The sequence below is a fragment of the Rattus rattus genome, chromosome 6 (assembly GCF_011064425.1).
Source record: "Rattus rattus isolate New Zealand chromosome 6, Rrattus_CSIRO_v1, whole genome shotgun sequence".
NCBI classification, from domain to species: domain Eukaryota; kingdom Metazoa; phylum Chordata; class Mammalia; order Rodentia; family Muridae; genus Rattus; species Rattus rattus.
In genome coordinates, this window is record NC_046159.1 from 30,927,149 (window position 1) to 30,938,456 (window position 11,308).

Here is an 11,308-nt window from a genome sequence, read left to right on the forward strand (position 1 = left end):
GTGAGGATGTTCCAAACTCTTGGAAGCCTGAGGTTTGCCTTTATACCCATCCCTGCAAGTCTATTCTCCTTTCTGAGACTCAAGTGCAATAACACCTAACAGATTTGATCACTGCTCTGCTTAATCCTGCGGTGGCTCCCCAGTGTCCTTGGGATAAGCTGAGCTCTGAACTCAAGACAAGTGGCAGCCCTCATATAGTCTCTCCACTGGTGGAACCTGGCTCTCGGTGGCCCCAGCTCCTTCCCCAGTCAAACAGCCCTGGGTGACTTTGACCCCCGTGTCCCAAGGCCGTTCTCTTCTTGCTCTGCTGCCCTCCATGACCTCACTCTCCTGTGTCCAGCCCAGGTCACTCTGCTGCAGCCTGACTACTTATTCATCTACTTTGTCACAGGCTCTGTGCTGGAAGTCAGGTCATAAAGACAGACTCTGGCCCTTGAAGCTCTTGATTGAGGGATGCCTTCCGAGCACCACAAACTCAACATGCCCAAATGGAACACATCACCTCCTACTGTACCCCTCTGCTCCCGGAGCACCCCACCTCAATCCTTTCATTTCCTGGTTCCTAAAACAGACTTTAGGGTCATCCTCTAGTCTCACCACTCCAGACCCTGTGGAGTCTACCTCTTCAGACAACCTATGGAAGCCAAGCCAGGCTTAGGGGCACAGGCCTATCATCTCACCTGCTAGGAAAGCTGAGGCAGAAGGTTACAGGTTTAAGGCCAGTCTGGATCACAGAGTGAGTTCAAGGCCTGCCTGAGCAACTCTGAGAGATGGAGTCTTAAAAGTAAAACATGCGAGGGCTAGAGACATGGTTCAGTGGTAGAGTGCTTCCCCAGCATGACTGAAACCTTGGGCCCAATCCCACCACAAACATAAAAACAAAGGCACTTCTATCCAGCCCTGCTTGTCCACACTACAGAAGGGAGAAAAGGAGGATGGGGGTGTGTCCTGGGGGCTCCTGCCCAGCCCTCCAGCCTCATTGCTGCATACCAATCAGCTCACCACGCACAAGCCCGGGGCTCAAATCTGTTAGGACCCAGAGCAGAGACTGCTTAGGTCACGAACACACGCTGCTAACACTGTATATAGGTCCCAGACTAACACAGTATGATGCATACATATTCATCAATGGGCCCCTCTTCCCCACACCCTGGAAGTTATGCCTTCCTCTAAGTACAAGAATCCTTGCTCCACCCCTGCCATCCTGAATCAGAGATGTCCTGATTACAAGCACCAATTTAAGGACAGGTATCACCCACATACTGTGGAACCTCTCAATCCTTTGAAACCTTTAAGGGACCCCACTCTGCCAGAGGCCTAACCTCTTCTTAGAGCCCAACATGTTGGGTCTCCCCTCTCCCCCCAAGATAGGGTTTCTCTGTGTAACAGCCCTGTCAGTTCTAGAACTTGCTTTGTAGTCTAGGCTGGCCTTGAACTCATAGAGATCTGCCTGCCTCTGCCTCTGGAGTACTGAGATTAAAGGTATGCACCACCACACCTGCCCCTTCTACTCTTTGAATCGAAAGGACAATCTGCATCAGTGTCCCCTTGAGCCCTAAACCTGAACCCTTTCACAATCCTCTCCTGCCACTGCCCTCTGTGATGCCCAGGGCCCACAGAGACTCAGCTCCAGTAAGATGCCCTTGTCCGGCTGCTGGGCTGGGGCCTTTCGAGCTTGGGCCCTGTACTTGACTTAATCACTCTACTACTGTATTTAGTTGGCTACCTGCTGTGACTCCTCCCCAGGAACAACGCAGACCAACATGCTAGCACCTAACCTTACTGCCCCCAGAACAAACGCACAGTCACCAGAGGTTCACTGCGTGACTGTGGAGCTGGTGACCTCGGGAGCCTGTTCCATGGTGTGGCACTGCTGCTTTCTTTGCAAAGCTGCTGGGTGCCTAAGGCGTCCTGAGCACAGGACCTGCCTTGTTCATCTCGGTCTTGCCTGTCCCCGTCGTTCTGGCTTCAAGTGGCCTCGCTCACCTGCTCAGCATGTCGGAGAGGATGTCCAGGGCTTCCAGCTGCACAGCCACATCCTCCTGCTGGGCGATGGCACTGGTGAGCTGGCCGGTGATCTTGCGGCACACACTGATAGCCAGCCCCGAGCCTATGCAGGGCACAAGTGCAAGGGTAAGGCCCTGGCTCGGGACGGCAGCTGCCATCTCTGGCCTGCCTGTGCTTCTGAACCCATGGTCCCCAGATGTCTGTGGTTTAGGAAAGCCTGGGCTTCAGTGGTCCAAGCTTGACCCAAGTCTTAAGGAACAACTGCAGGAATCAGCTCTAAGGAAAGGGTCAAACCAATGGCTGAGCTGCTGGCTGGCCCACACACCAGGAAGGGAGACAAGTTAAACTTTTCCCAGTCCCTTGCTACTAGCAATGGCCACCGACCCAGCTCTGGCCAGTGCGATAGAATCCATTGGGAAATGTCTTTTCTTACAAAGGGGGAGAACATGGATGAAGAATGTGAGTCTGCCAGACTGAGCTACAGAGCTGCGACAAGAATGGGAGTGGCTGGGCCTAGTGCATCTAAGTCACTGCACTGGTCTCCAGCAGAAAAGAAGGAAAGAGGGGAAAGGAGGTAGAAAGGGAGGAGGGGAGGAGGGGGGAGGGGGGAGGAGGGAGGAGGGGGGAGGAGGGGGAGGAGGAGAAGCAGCAGCAGTCATCCCCTCAGAGAGATCACAGAAGGTCTTTCAGCTGCTATGACTTTGGGGTTGGGGATTTAGCTCAGTGGTAGAGCTGCCGCCTTCAGCCCTATGGCCTTGAGGCCCTGGGTTCGGTCCCCAGCTCGAAAAAAAAAAAAAAAAAAAAAAAAGCTGCTATGACTTTGAGCTCTTGTGGCTGGAAGCATTCCTGACAAACAGGCAGCCATAAATTTAAACTGATCTGTGTCTGAATTCTTGACTACTGAGGGACCCAAGTAGGTCTTTTTACTTCTGAGTCCTCTCTCTTTTTAAATTTGAGACAAGGTCTCACTATTTGGCTCTGGCTGTCCTAGATCTATGTAGATCAGGCTGACCTCAAACTCATACTGACCTACCACCTCTATGTCCAGAATGCCAGGATTAAAGGCATGTGCCACTACTTAATAAAGACACTTAACATAGGCGTAAACACTGGGTGAGGGGAAATAGAGACACACAGAAGGCACACTGTGGACTTCCCAGAGGAGTCACTGCCCTTAGAACTGAGACATAGCTGGGCTGAGAAGCAAGAGCAGGCCTGGGTACCTGTGGCAGCTGGAGGCAGCTCTGAAAGCACGGTCTTCAGGCCAATGCCAGCGATGTCGCGCAGCTGCTCCTTGTCTGACCGCATGTTGGCACAGAGAGTGTCCACAATGTTCTCCACTTGGTACTCCTTCACCTTGCCCACCAGGGGACCCAGGCTGAGACAGAGGGAGGAAGGGAAAAGGGTCCAGCCAGGCTGTCTGCTTGGTTCTTCTCAATCTTTTGGGGACATACATACTGAGGAAAGACCTTAGCACAACAGAAAACCCTTTCTTGCTAGGAAAGTATTCACTCCAATCCTGTGATTTGTACTTATCCTGGGGTACCACAGTACCCCAAAGCAAGGGTCCTCACACCTGAGCTGGTGTCACATCTCCCAGAGGGTCTAGGTGGGGCCTTCCGATGCATGTCTAACTGGTCTCCACTCTGATGCTGGTCAGCAACCTGAGATCTGGGGCCTCACTTCTCAAAGCCTGGCCCAGATCATTACCTGGGGACCTCTCAGGGCTACAGAACCCCTCCCATCTCTTCTTCCCTATTTCCCTTCCTATTTCCTGGATCATCTTCCACAGAACTTAGATTTGAACTCTTGGCATAGGGTCAACCTCTGAGGAATGCTGGCCAAGCCACCATCTGACCCTACTATGGGCCTACAGGTTGCATCCTAGGGGTAGTGGCCCTCCCCCAAGTCACCCCCACTCCACTCACCACTTGACAGCCAGGTTCTGCACCTCACCACTCCTGTCCTCCAGGAGCCGCAGGAGTGTCCTCACCACCTTACGCTCGCTGTCCTCATCCAGCTGGATGGAGTCTTTCTGCAACTCTGACATCAGGTCACTGGTAGCCATGAACCTGGTGTAGGGCAGGGGAAAGAGGGCTGTCCAGCAGCTTTAAGACCCTGATAATTAGGTGTACTATCTCAGAGTTCGCCAGAAGTAAACCTTGGTGCAAGGGTTCAAAGGCAGGTGGGTAATCAGGACTGTGGGCAGGGCTGAGCCACTTCAACTAGACCAGCTGCCACGAGGTGGAGACTGAACCAGGCCTGGCTCAAGCATTATTTAACCTCCCTAGTGCTGCATCCCTTTAATACAAAAGTTCCTCATGTTGTGGTGACCCCCCAGCCATAAAACCATTTCATTGCTACTTCAGAGCTGTAATGTTGCTATGGTTAGGAATCATAATGTAAATATCTGATCACGACCCACCTGCCATTGGGCTGGAAGCCCATGGTCTGGGGACTGGGGACTCCTGTCACTACCACTCCAAAAACTGAAATTCATGTGAGTCACTTACCCTCCCTAATCTTTGGTTTACCTGTTTGAAAAATGGGAATGAGGGCCTGGCTCAGTGTTTGAGAGCACTTGCCGGCTAGGCAGTGGTGGTGCACACCTTTAATCCCAGCACTTGGGAGGCAGAAGCAGGCAGATCTGCAGGTTCAAGGGCAGCCTGATCTACACATTGAGTTCCAGGACAGCCAGGGCTCCGCAGAGAAACCCTGTCTCGAAAGCCAAAAGCCAAAAGCAAACAAACAAAACCCACCAACACATAATGCCCTTGCAGAGGACTGGGTTTGGTGCCCAGCCCCTGCACCAGGTGACTCACAGCCACCTGGAACACTAGTGCCAGGGTCCTGGCCTTCTAGTCTGGCCTCCAGGAACACTGGACGTGTGGAATAAACACTACCACACAGAAAATAAAAATAAATAAATCTTTTAAAGCTATCTTTTTAAATCGAGGGGGGAAATGTGAATTAGTCTCGGGCTCTGATTACAGGGTTGTGGGGTCCATGACATACACCCAGTAACTGTCATCTCACAGTAGCAGGTGGCTCGAGAACACCTGCCTATGAGACAGACAACTCGTGGCAGAGTCAGGTGTGGAGCAGGAGCACCTGTAGATGCAGAGCTGCACCCTGTCTAGACACCTGCCCTTAGCAAGCACCTGAGTCCGTGCCCTCATCCAAGGGGCTTGTTCATCACGGCTAGGCCCAGCCCAGCTTCTCAGAGCACAGGGAGAGGCTCTGACCTCATCCAAGGGGCTTGTTCATCACGGCTAGGCCCAGCCCAGCTTCTCAGAGCACAGGGAGAGTCTGTGCCCTCATCCAAGGGGCTTGTTCATCACGGCTAGGCCCAGCCCAGCTTCTCAGAGCACAGGGAGAGGCTCTGACCTAAGAACACACATTTCCAAGCTCTTAGGTGGAGTTCAGAGACACAAACCTGGCTATTATTTGTTCGGGTTTTTGTTTGTTTTGTTTTTTTGAGACAGGTTTCACTATGTAGCCCTGGCTGGCCTGCAACTCACTCTGTAAGCCAGGGTAGACTCAAACTCATAGAAATCCCCTTGCCTCTGCCTCCCAAGGGCTAGAATTAAAGCCAGGCTGGTCATGAACACTTTAAAAAACATGCATATTTTGGAGACCAGAGCTAACAGTTGACTGATACTCTCCTAGCTATAGGACCAGGCTTCACTCACCCCCAGGCAGGTGAGTCCTTGAGGCCTTCTTAAAAAGGTCTGCTGCTGTCCTGAGCATCTGGCTTACACTAGGAGTTCAAGTCAGAAGGCAACAGAGAATGGGAACGAAGGGGCCTCATGAGACATCATTCTTGATAAAAAGAAGAGGGCAGAGCAGAGGACCTAGCTGGCTGCCCTCAGCTGTGTGCGGCCTACAAGTGTGTTTTCCCCGGGTAAATTACTCATTAATAGAACACCTAATGTGACTTCCAGCTCCCGGGAACAGCAGATCTATATATGGCTGGGTCTCTACCTAGTGCACTAACTGCGGAAGACTTCTCCAGTGCACCCATTCCCAGAGGCCACCAAGCTTGCCAGCTCCTGCTAGCAATGAATGGGGACTTGAGTGGAAAATGAGCCAGAGCGGGAGAGCTGCTTTAAAGACAAGTCCAGAGAAAGTCTGCTTCCTGCCCCAGCCTCCTGGGGTAAAATCTGTCACCACTAGAGTGGGGTCCCAGCCCTCACATAGCAGGCCCAGGCCTGTTGTTTGATATCATGGCAGCCCACAGAACCTGGAGGGAGCCTGGGCATACCAACCACTATTTCTTAATTTTAACAGCTGGATCAGCCTGAAGCTGCTGGGACAAGGCAGGAAGCTGAGCTGAAGGAGAGGAAGGTACTGTTGCTGTCCCATCTGCCACCCAGGCACTTTAAGGTAAAGGATGTTTGCTTTTAGACCTTCCTAAACTTCTGCTGCCTGGGCTCCGATGGGCCTGCTAAACTCCTATTCACACACTGCCTCAGTTACGGTTTCTATTGCTATGATAAAGACCATGACCAAAGCAACTTAGGGAGAACGGGGTTCATCTCAGCTTACACTTCCACATCACAGTCCACCACTGAAAGCCTGACAGCAGGAACTGAGACAGGGGCCATGGAGGTTTAAAAGTGTGTGGCACTATGCCTGGAGAGGCCACAGAGGAACGCTGCTTACTGACTTATAGCCAGGACTCTTCCAACTTGCTTCTTACAGACCCCACGACCATCTGCCCATGGTTGGCATCACTCGCAATGGGCTGTGCCCTCCCTGATCAATCACTAATTTAAAACATGTACCAGTCTATCTGAGGGCCAATCTCATGGAGGCATCTTCTCAGTTATGGTCCCTTCTTCCCAGGTGACTTTAGCTTGTGCCGACCTGACAGAAACCAACCAGAATGTCTGCATCAAGAGTCTGACGCAAATGTTTCTGTTTCAGGGATGATCCTGAACACCGTGATTGACACACATCTAAACATTACAGTTTCCCTAGACAGGTCATGTCAGGACTTTACACCCCTCCCTGACAGCACTCCTCTCCTGTGCAGCAATGAATATATGAGAACACTTCATCAGACTTCGACACTCTCTCTCTCTCTAACTCTCTCTCTCTCTCTCACACACACACACACACAAAATACTCCCCACATACACACACACATATAAGACCCCACACACCATGTACATACAAAGAGACACATATACGAAAGCATATACTTCCACACATACGTACATATACACACATATATCTTGCACACGAATAAACACATGTGCATGCACACATACCCTTGCTCAGCAAGTTCACATTTGACACTCCAAGCTCAGCAAGGAACAGGTCTGACAAGGGAGCAGGGTAAGGGCAGGAGAGTTTGTGCTCAACAGACCCCTTTGGGGGAGGGGCTGCCTATCAGATATCCTGCATCAAATATTTATGTTACAATTCATAACAGTTGCAAGATTACTGTTATGAAGTAGCAACCAAATAGTTTCATGGTTGGGGGGCACCACAACATGAACTGTATTTAAAGGGCACGGTGTTAGGAAGTTGAGAACCACTGGCTTAGAGCCAAACAGCCTCATGGAAACCCCAACCCAGAAATCAACATTCACAAATAAACCTCAGGTCTGCAGACAGCACTCTCAGAGGGAACAGCGTGGCGCTGGGGTGGAAATGATAATAATTTGACAGGCTAGAGCTCTAAAACAGATCGAGACTTTAAGTAAACACACTTGTCTTGCCTTATCAGTGAGGTAACATTTGGCCAGTCTCGGTTTTTCCATGAATAAAATGGAAATCTTTGCCCCTCTCCCACAGCATCCTTGAGGGCTTTAATAGGTCAGTCTGAGACGAGTAGGCTCAGAGAGGTCACAAAGCACCAGAGACCAGTGTGAGGTAGGTCACCTGAATCCTCAAACAGCATTGTGTCTCTGAAAAAGGGTTTGGAAATCCCTGCCAGATCTCTCAAGTTCCTGGTTTCCCTTGTCAAGAGTCTGATCCCCAAAGAAAACTGGGAACCAAGGCTTGCTGTCCCTTGCCTGGAACCCGTCAGCCATTCCCCTCTGGGAACCATAAGCCATGGTCTCTTGTTATCTGAGAGGCAGCACCAAAGGACACTGGGACACATGGTGCCTGGACAGCTGGTGGGGGTGGGGGTGGGGAGACTCAGGCTCCTAGTATTCAGACTTTTAAAAATAGATACCATCCTCATATCCTCAGGGTGGTTTTAGGTGTCCTGGAGGCCACTGGCAGGGACAGATAGAAAGGGCTTCTCAGGCCCTGGATGGCAGAGTCAACTCTCTGATAGGCGCAGGAGTCATTCCCTCTGCTCTGGCAAGCCATGTGACTTTGAGTGAGCCAATGCCCCCTCCAGACTTCTGGAGAACAGGAAGAACTCGGGCCCAAAGAACACTCTGCTGGACCTACCCTGCTTCCCCGCACAGAGTCAGGGCAACCAGTCACAAAGCAATAACTGTGAATTTACTGTTACCTAAAGCACAAGCAGCAGCTAAGGTTCTGAGTGGGTAGAGTACTTAACCCATCACTTACAGATCCAGTCAGTGATGGCTGCCAAGATCTGAAGCCAGGGCAAAGGATCCAAAGCCCTACTACCACCAAGGGACTTGGGGCTGCAGAGAGATTAATGAATTTACAGGACACAGTAAGGGTCTGACTACACAAACAGGCTTCTAGCCCCTCCTGACTAGCTAGATTCGGAACCCCACTAACATCTCCATTCCTGCCTTCAGTATTGTACCCAGGCCCTTCATGTTTGTAAAAGGAGGGGTAAGTAATGTGACAGAAGGCTCAGAGTGGGTGCAGTGTCCTGTCAGCTTGAGAGTACAGAACTGGCTATAGGTTCCTGGGCCAACCCCTTTTTGTCACTGAACCTCAGTTTCCCTGGAAACTGAAGGTGAAGGGCTGTACCAGATATTCCCATCCTTCTTGGCAGCTCTGTTCCTGTGTTTCTGTGGTGTTTGAAAAGAAGGGTGGAGAAAGAGAATTGGGGAGAGAGGTAGCCCTCACTCCAACCTTTGCTTCCTGTTCTAAACCATGCTTAACCTAACATCTTGGGAGAGGAGGATGGAGTGGCAATGAGGGGCTGGGAAGAGAACAGGAAGGAGGGAAAGAGATGAAAGAATGTAAAGTCATCCAGGGTTAGGAGACCCGGCAGGGGTACAGGGTGCGGAGGATGGGGTAACCTAGAGTCCGGGAAGAAGTATGGGTCTCGGAAGATAGCCTTGGATGGAGGGTTGTGCAAGGAAGGGGCCTGTTTCAATGAGGGTCAGAAGAGGATTGCACTGGGTTCCAAGGAGAGGCCGACGGGGACTTCATTGGAGGGCTTGGGGGCTCCCAGTGTGGGGGACTTGAGATCCCAGAGCAGCAAAGGCGGGAAGAGGCTGGGGGCGGGGCTGTTGTGCCGGGCAGCAGGCCCAGCCAGGCCCAGGCGAAGAGGCCGGGGGCTCCCACAGGGGTCTGCAAGGGGGCAGGGGGACGGCTGGGACAGGCTGAGACCCCTGAAAACGAGTCCCGAGCCGCCGCAGGGCGCACCTGAAGTCTTTGTCGCTGGACGTCATCTTCTCCAGCAGGCTGGAGATGTAGAAGGCACCGGTACTCATGCTGGCTGCGCCGCGGGTTGCGGGTCGAATCGAATATGGCGGCGCGACCTCCCCTCCCCCTCAACCACGCCCCCTCCCCATCGGCCACGCCCCTTCGCTCTCCCTCACCCCTGCTGTCCCGAGAAGGACTGAAGTAAAGGGCCTAGCCCCAACTCCCGGCGAGCTCTGCTCAGGGTGGAGACCAGCAGCTCTCCACCGAGCACTGACCACACCCTCTCCTGGTAGTGCCTTGAGGACCCCTTGACCTTGCTCAATGGAAACTCATGCATACATGGACATGGGATGGCAGTTCCAGATTCTACCAGGTTCTACACAGTCAAAGAACCTGAGATGAATTAAGAATTGACCTCAGGGGTTGAGGATTTAGCTCAGGGGTAGAGCGCTTGCCTAGCAAGCGCAAAGCCCCGGGGTCGGTCCCCAGCTCCGGGGAAAAAAAAAAAAAAAAAAAAAAAAAAGAAGAAGAAAAAAAAAAAAATTGACCTCAGGGGTTGGGGATTTAGCTCAGTGGTGAGCACTTGCCTAGCAAGTGCAAGACCCTGGGTTTGGTCCCCAGCTCCGAAAAAAAGAGAAAAGAAAAAAAAAAAGAATTGACCTCAGGTTCCTAAAGCTAGGGACAACAGCCCTTCCCTGAAGTTGATCACACTTTTTCCCAGTTAGAAAGAAGCGTGTGTGGGGCTGGAGAGATGGCTCAGCGGTTAAGAGCATTGACTGCTCTTCCAGAGGTCCTGAGTTCAAATCCCAGCAACCATATGGTGGCTCACAACCATCCGTAACAGGATCTGATGCCCTCTACTGGTGTGTCTGAAGACAGCGACAGTGTACTCACATATATAAAATAAATAAAAATATATCTTTAAAAAAAAAAAAAAGAAAGAAGCGTGTGTGTGTTCGCGTGCGTGTGTCCGCACACGCTCGAGCGTGTCTTTAGGAGGACTTTTTAAACTGGACAGGAAGTGTGGTTTCAAATCTCTGCTACCTGGCTTGGTGGCCTTGGGAAAGTCACACAACCTCTCTTGGCTAATTTTAGTTACTCAAAGGAATAAAAGAAACATTTATTTATTTATTTATTTATTTATTTATTTATTTATTGCTTTGTTTTGGTTTTTTGAGACAGGGTTTCTCTGTTTAGCCCTTGCTGTCCTGAAACTCAACTTTGTAGACCAGGCTCTAGCCTCAAACTCAGAGATTCTCTTGCCTCTGTCTCCTAGGTGTGGAGTTTAAAGGCATGTACCACCACACCTGGTTAAGAAAGTTTTATCTTAAATGTATTAACATTTCTGTTTTAGTACTTCTCTACCACAGAGCCTCTACCACGACCCTCAGGTTGGTAAAAGGAAATCTGGGGGGTTGGGGTGGCTCATGCCTGTAATTCCAGAACTTGGCAGGTGAAGGCAGGAAGGCAAAATTCAACCTCGGCTACATAGATCCTGTCTTTAAAAGGATTTCAATGAGACATCCGCTACATCTTTGATTTCTAGCTCCTAATACAACCTCTACTCTCTAAATGACTGAACAGTGGTACACAGTCCCAAATCTTGGGGGCTTAGGGACCTCTACATTTCTCCTAATGTTCTTGGTCCTGTCTCACTCAGGATCCCTTCTCATCCCAGAAGGTCATTCTTCTCATGAGTGGGAAGGGCAGACTGTGAATTCTCTCGGGGAGGAATCATCCAGCACCTTAGTTATTCAGTAAA

At 51.0% G+C, this 11,308-nt stretch overlaps 1 protein-coding gene across 1 annotated transcript in view; it reads right to left on the reverse strand.

Moving 5' to 3' along the window:
* The window catches only part of Cand2 (cullin associated and neddylation dissociated 2 (putative)), a 28,351-nt gene extending 18,688 nt beyond the window's left edge, over nt 1-9,663 (reverse strand). Inside the window, exons 1-4 of the mRNA XM_032905865.1 lie at nt 9,547-9,663; nt 3,936-4,079; nt 3,231-3,385; nt 1,987-2,110 (exon numbers count right to left, since the gene is read on the reverse strand). Of these exons, the coding sequence (XP_032761756.1) occupies nt 1,987-2,110; nt 3,231-3,385; nt 3,936-4,079; nt 9,547-9,614 (491 nt within the window). The 5' untranslated portion in view covers nt 9,615-9,663. The remainder of the gene's footprint in view (nt 1-1,986; nt 2,111-3,230; nt 3,386-3,935; nt 4,080-9,546) is intronic.
* Nucleotides 9,664-11,308: the final 1,645 nt, after the last annotated feature.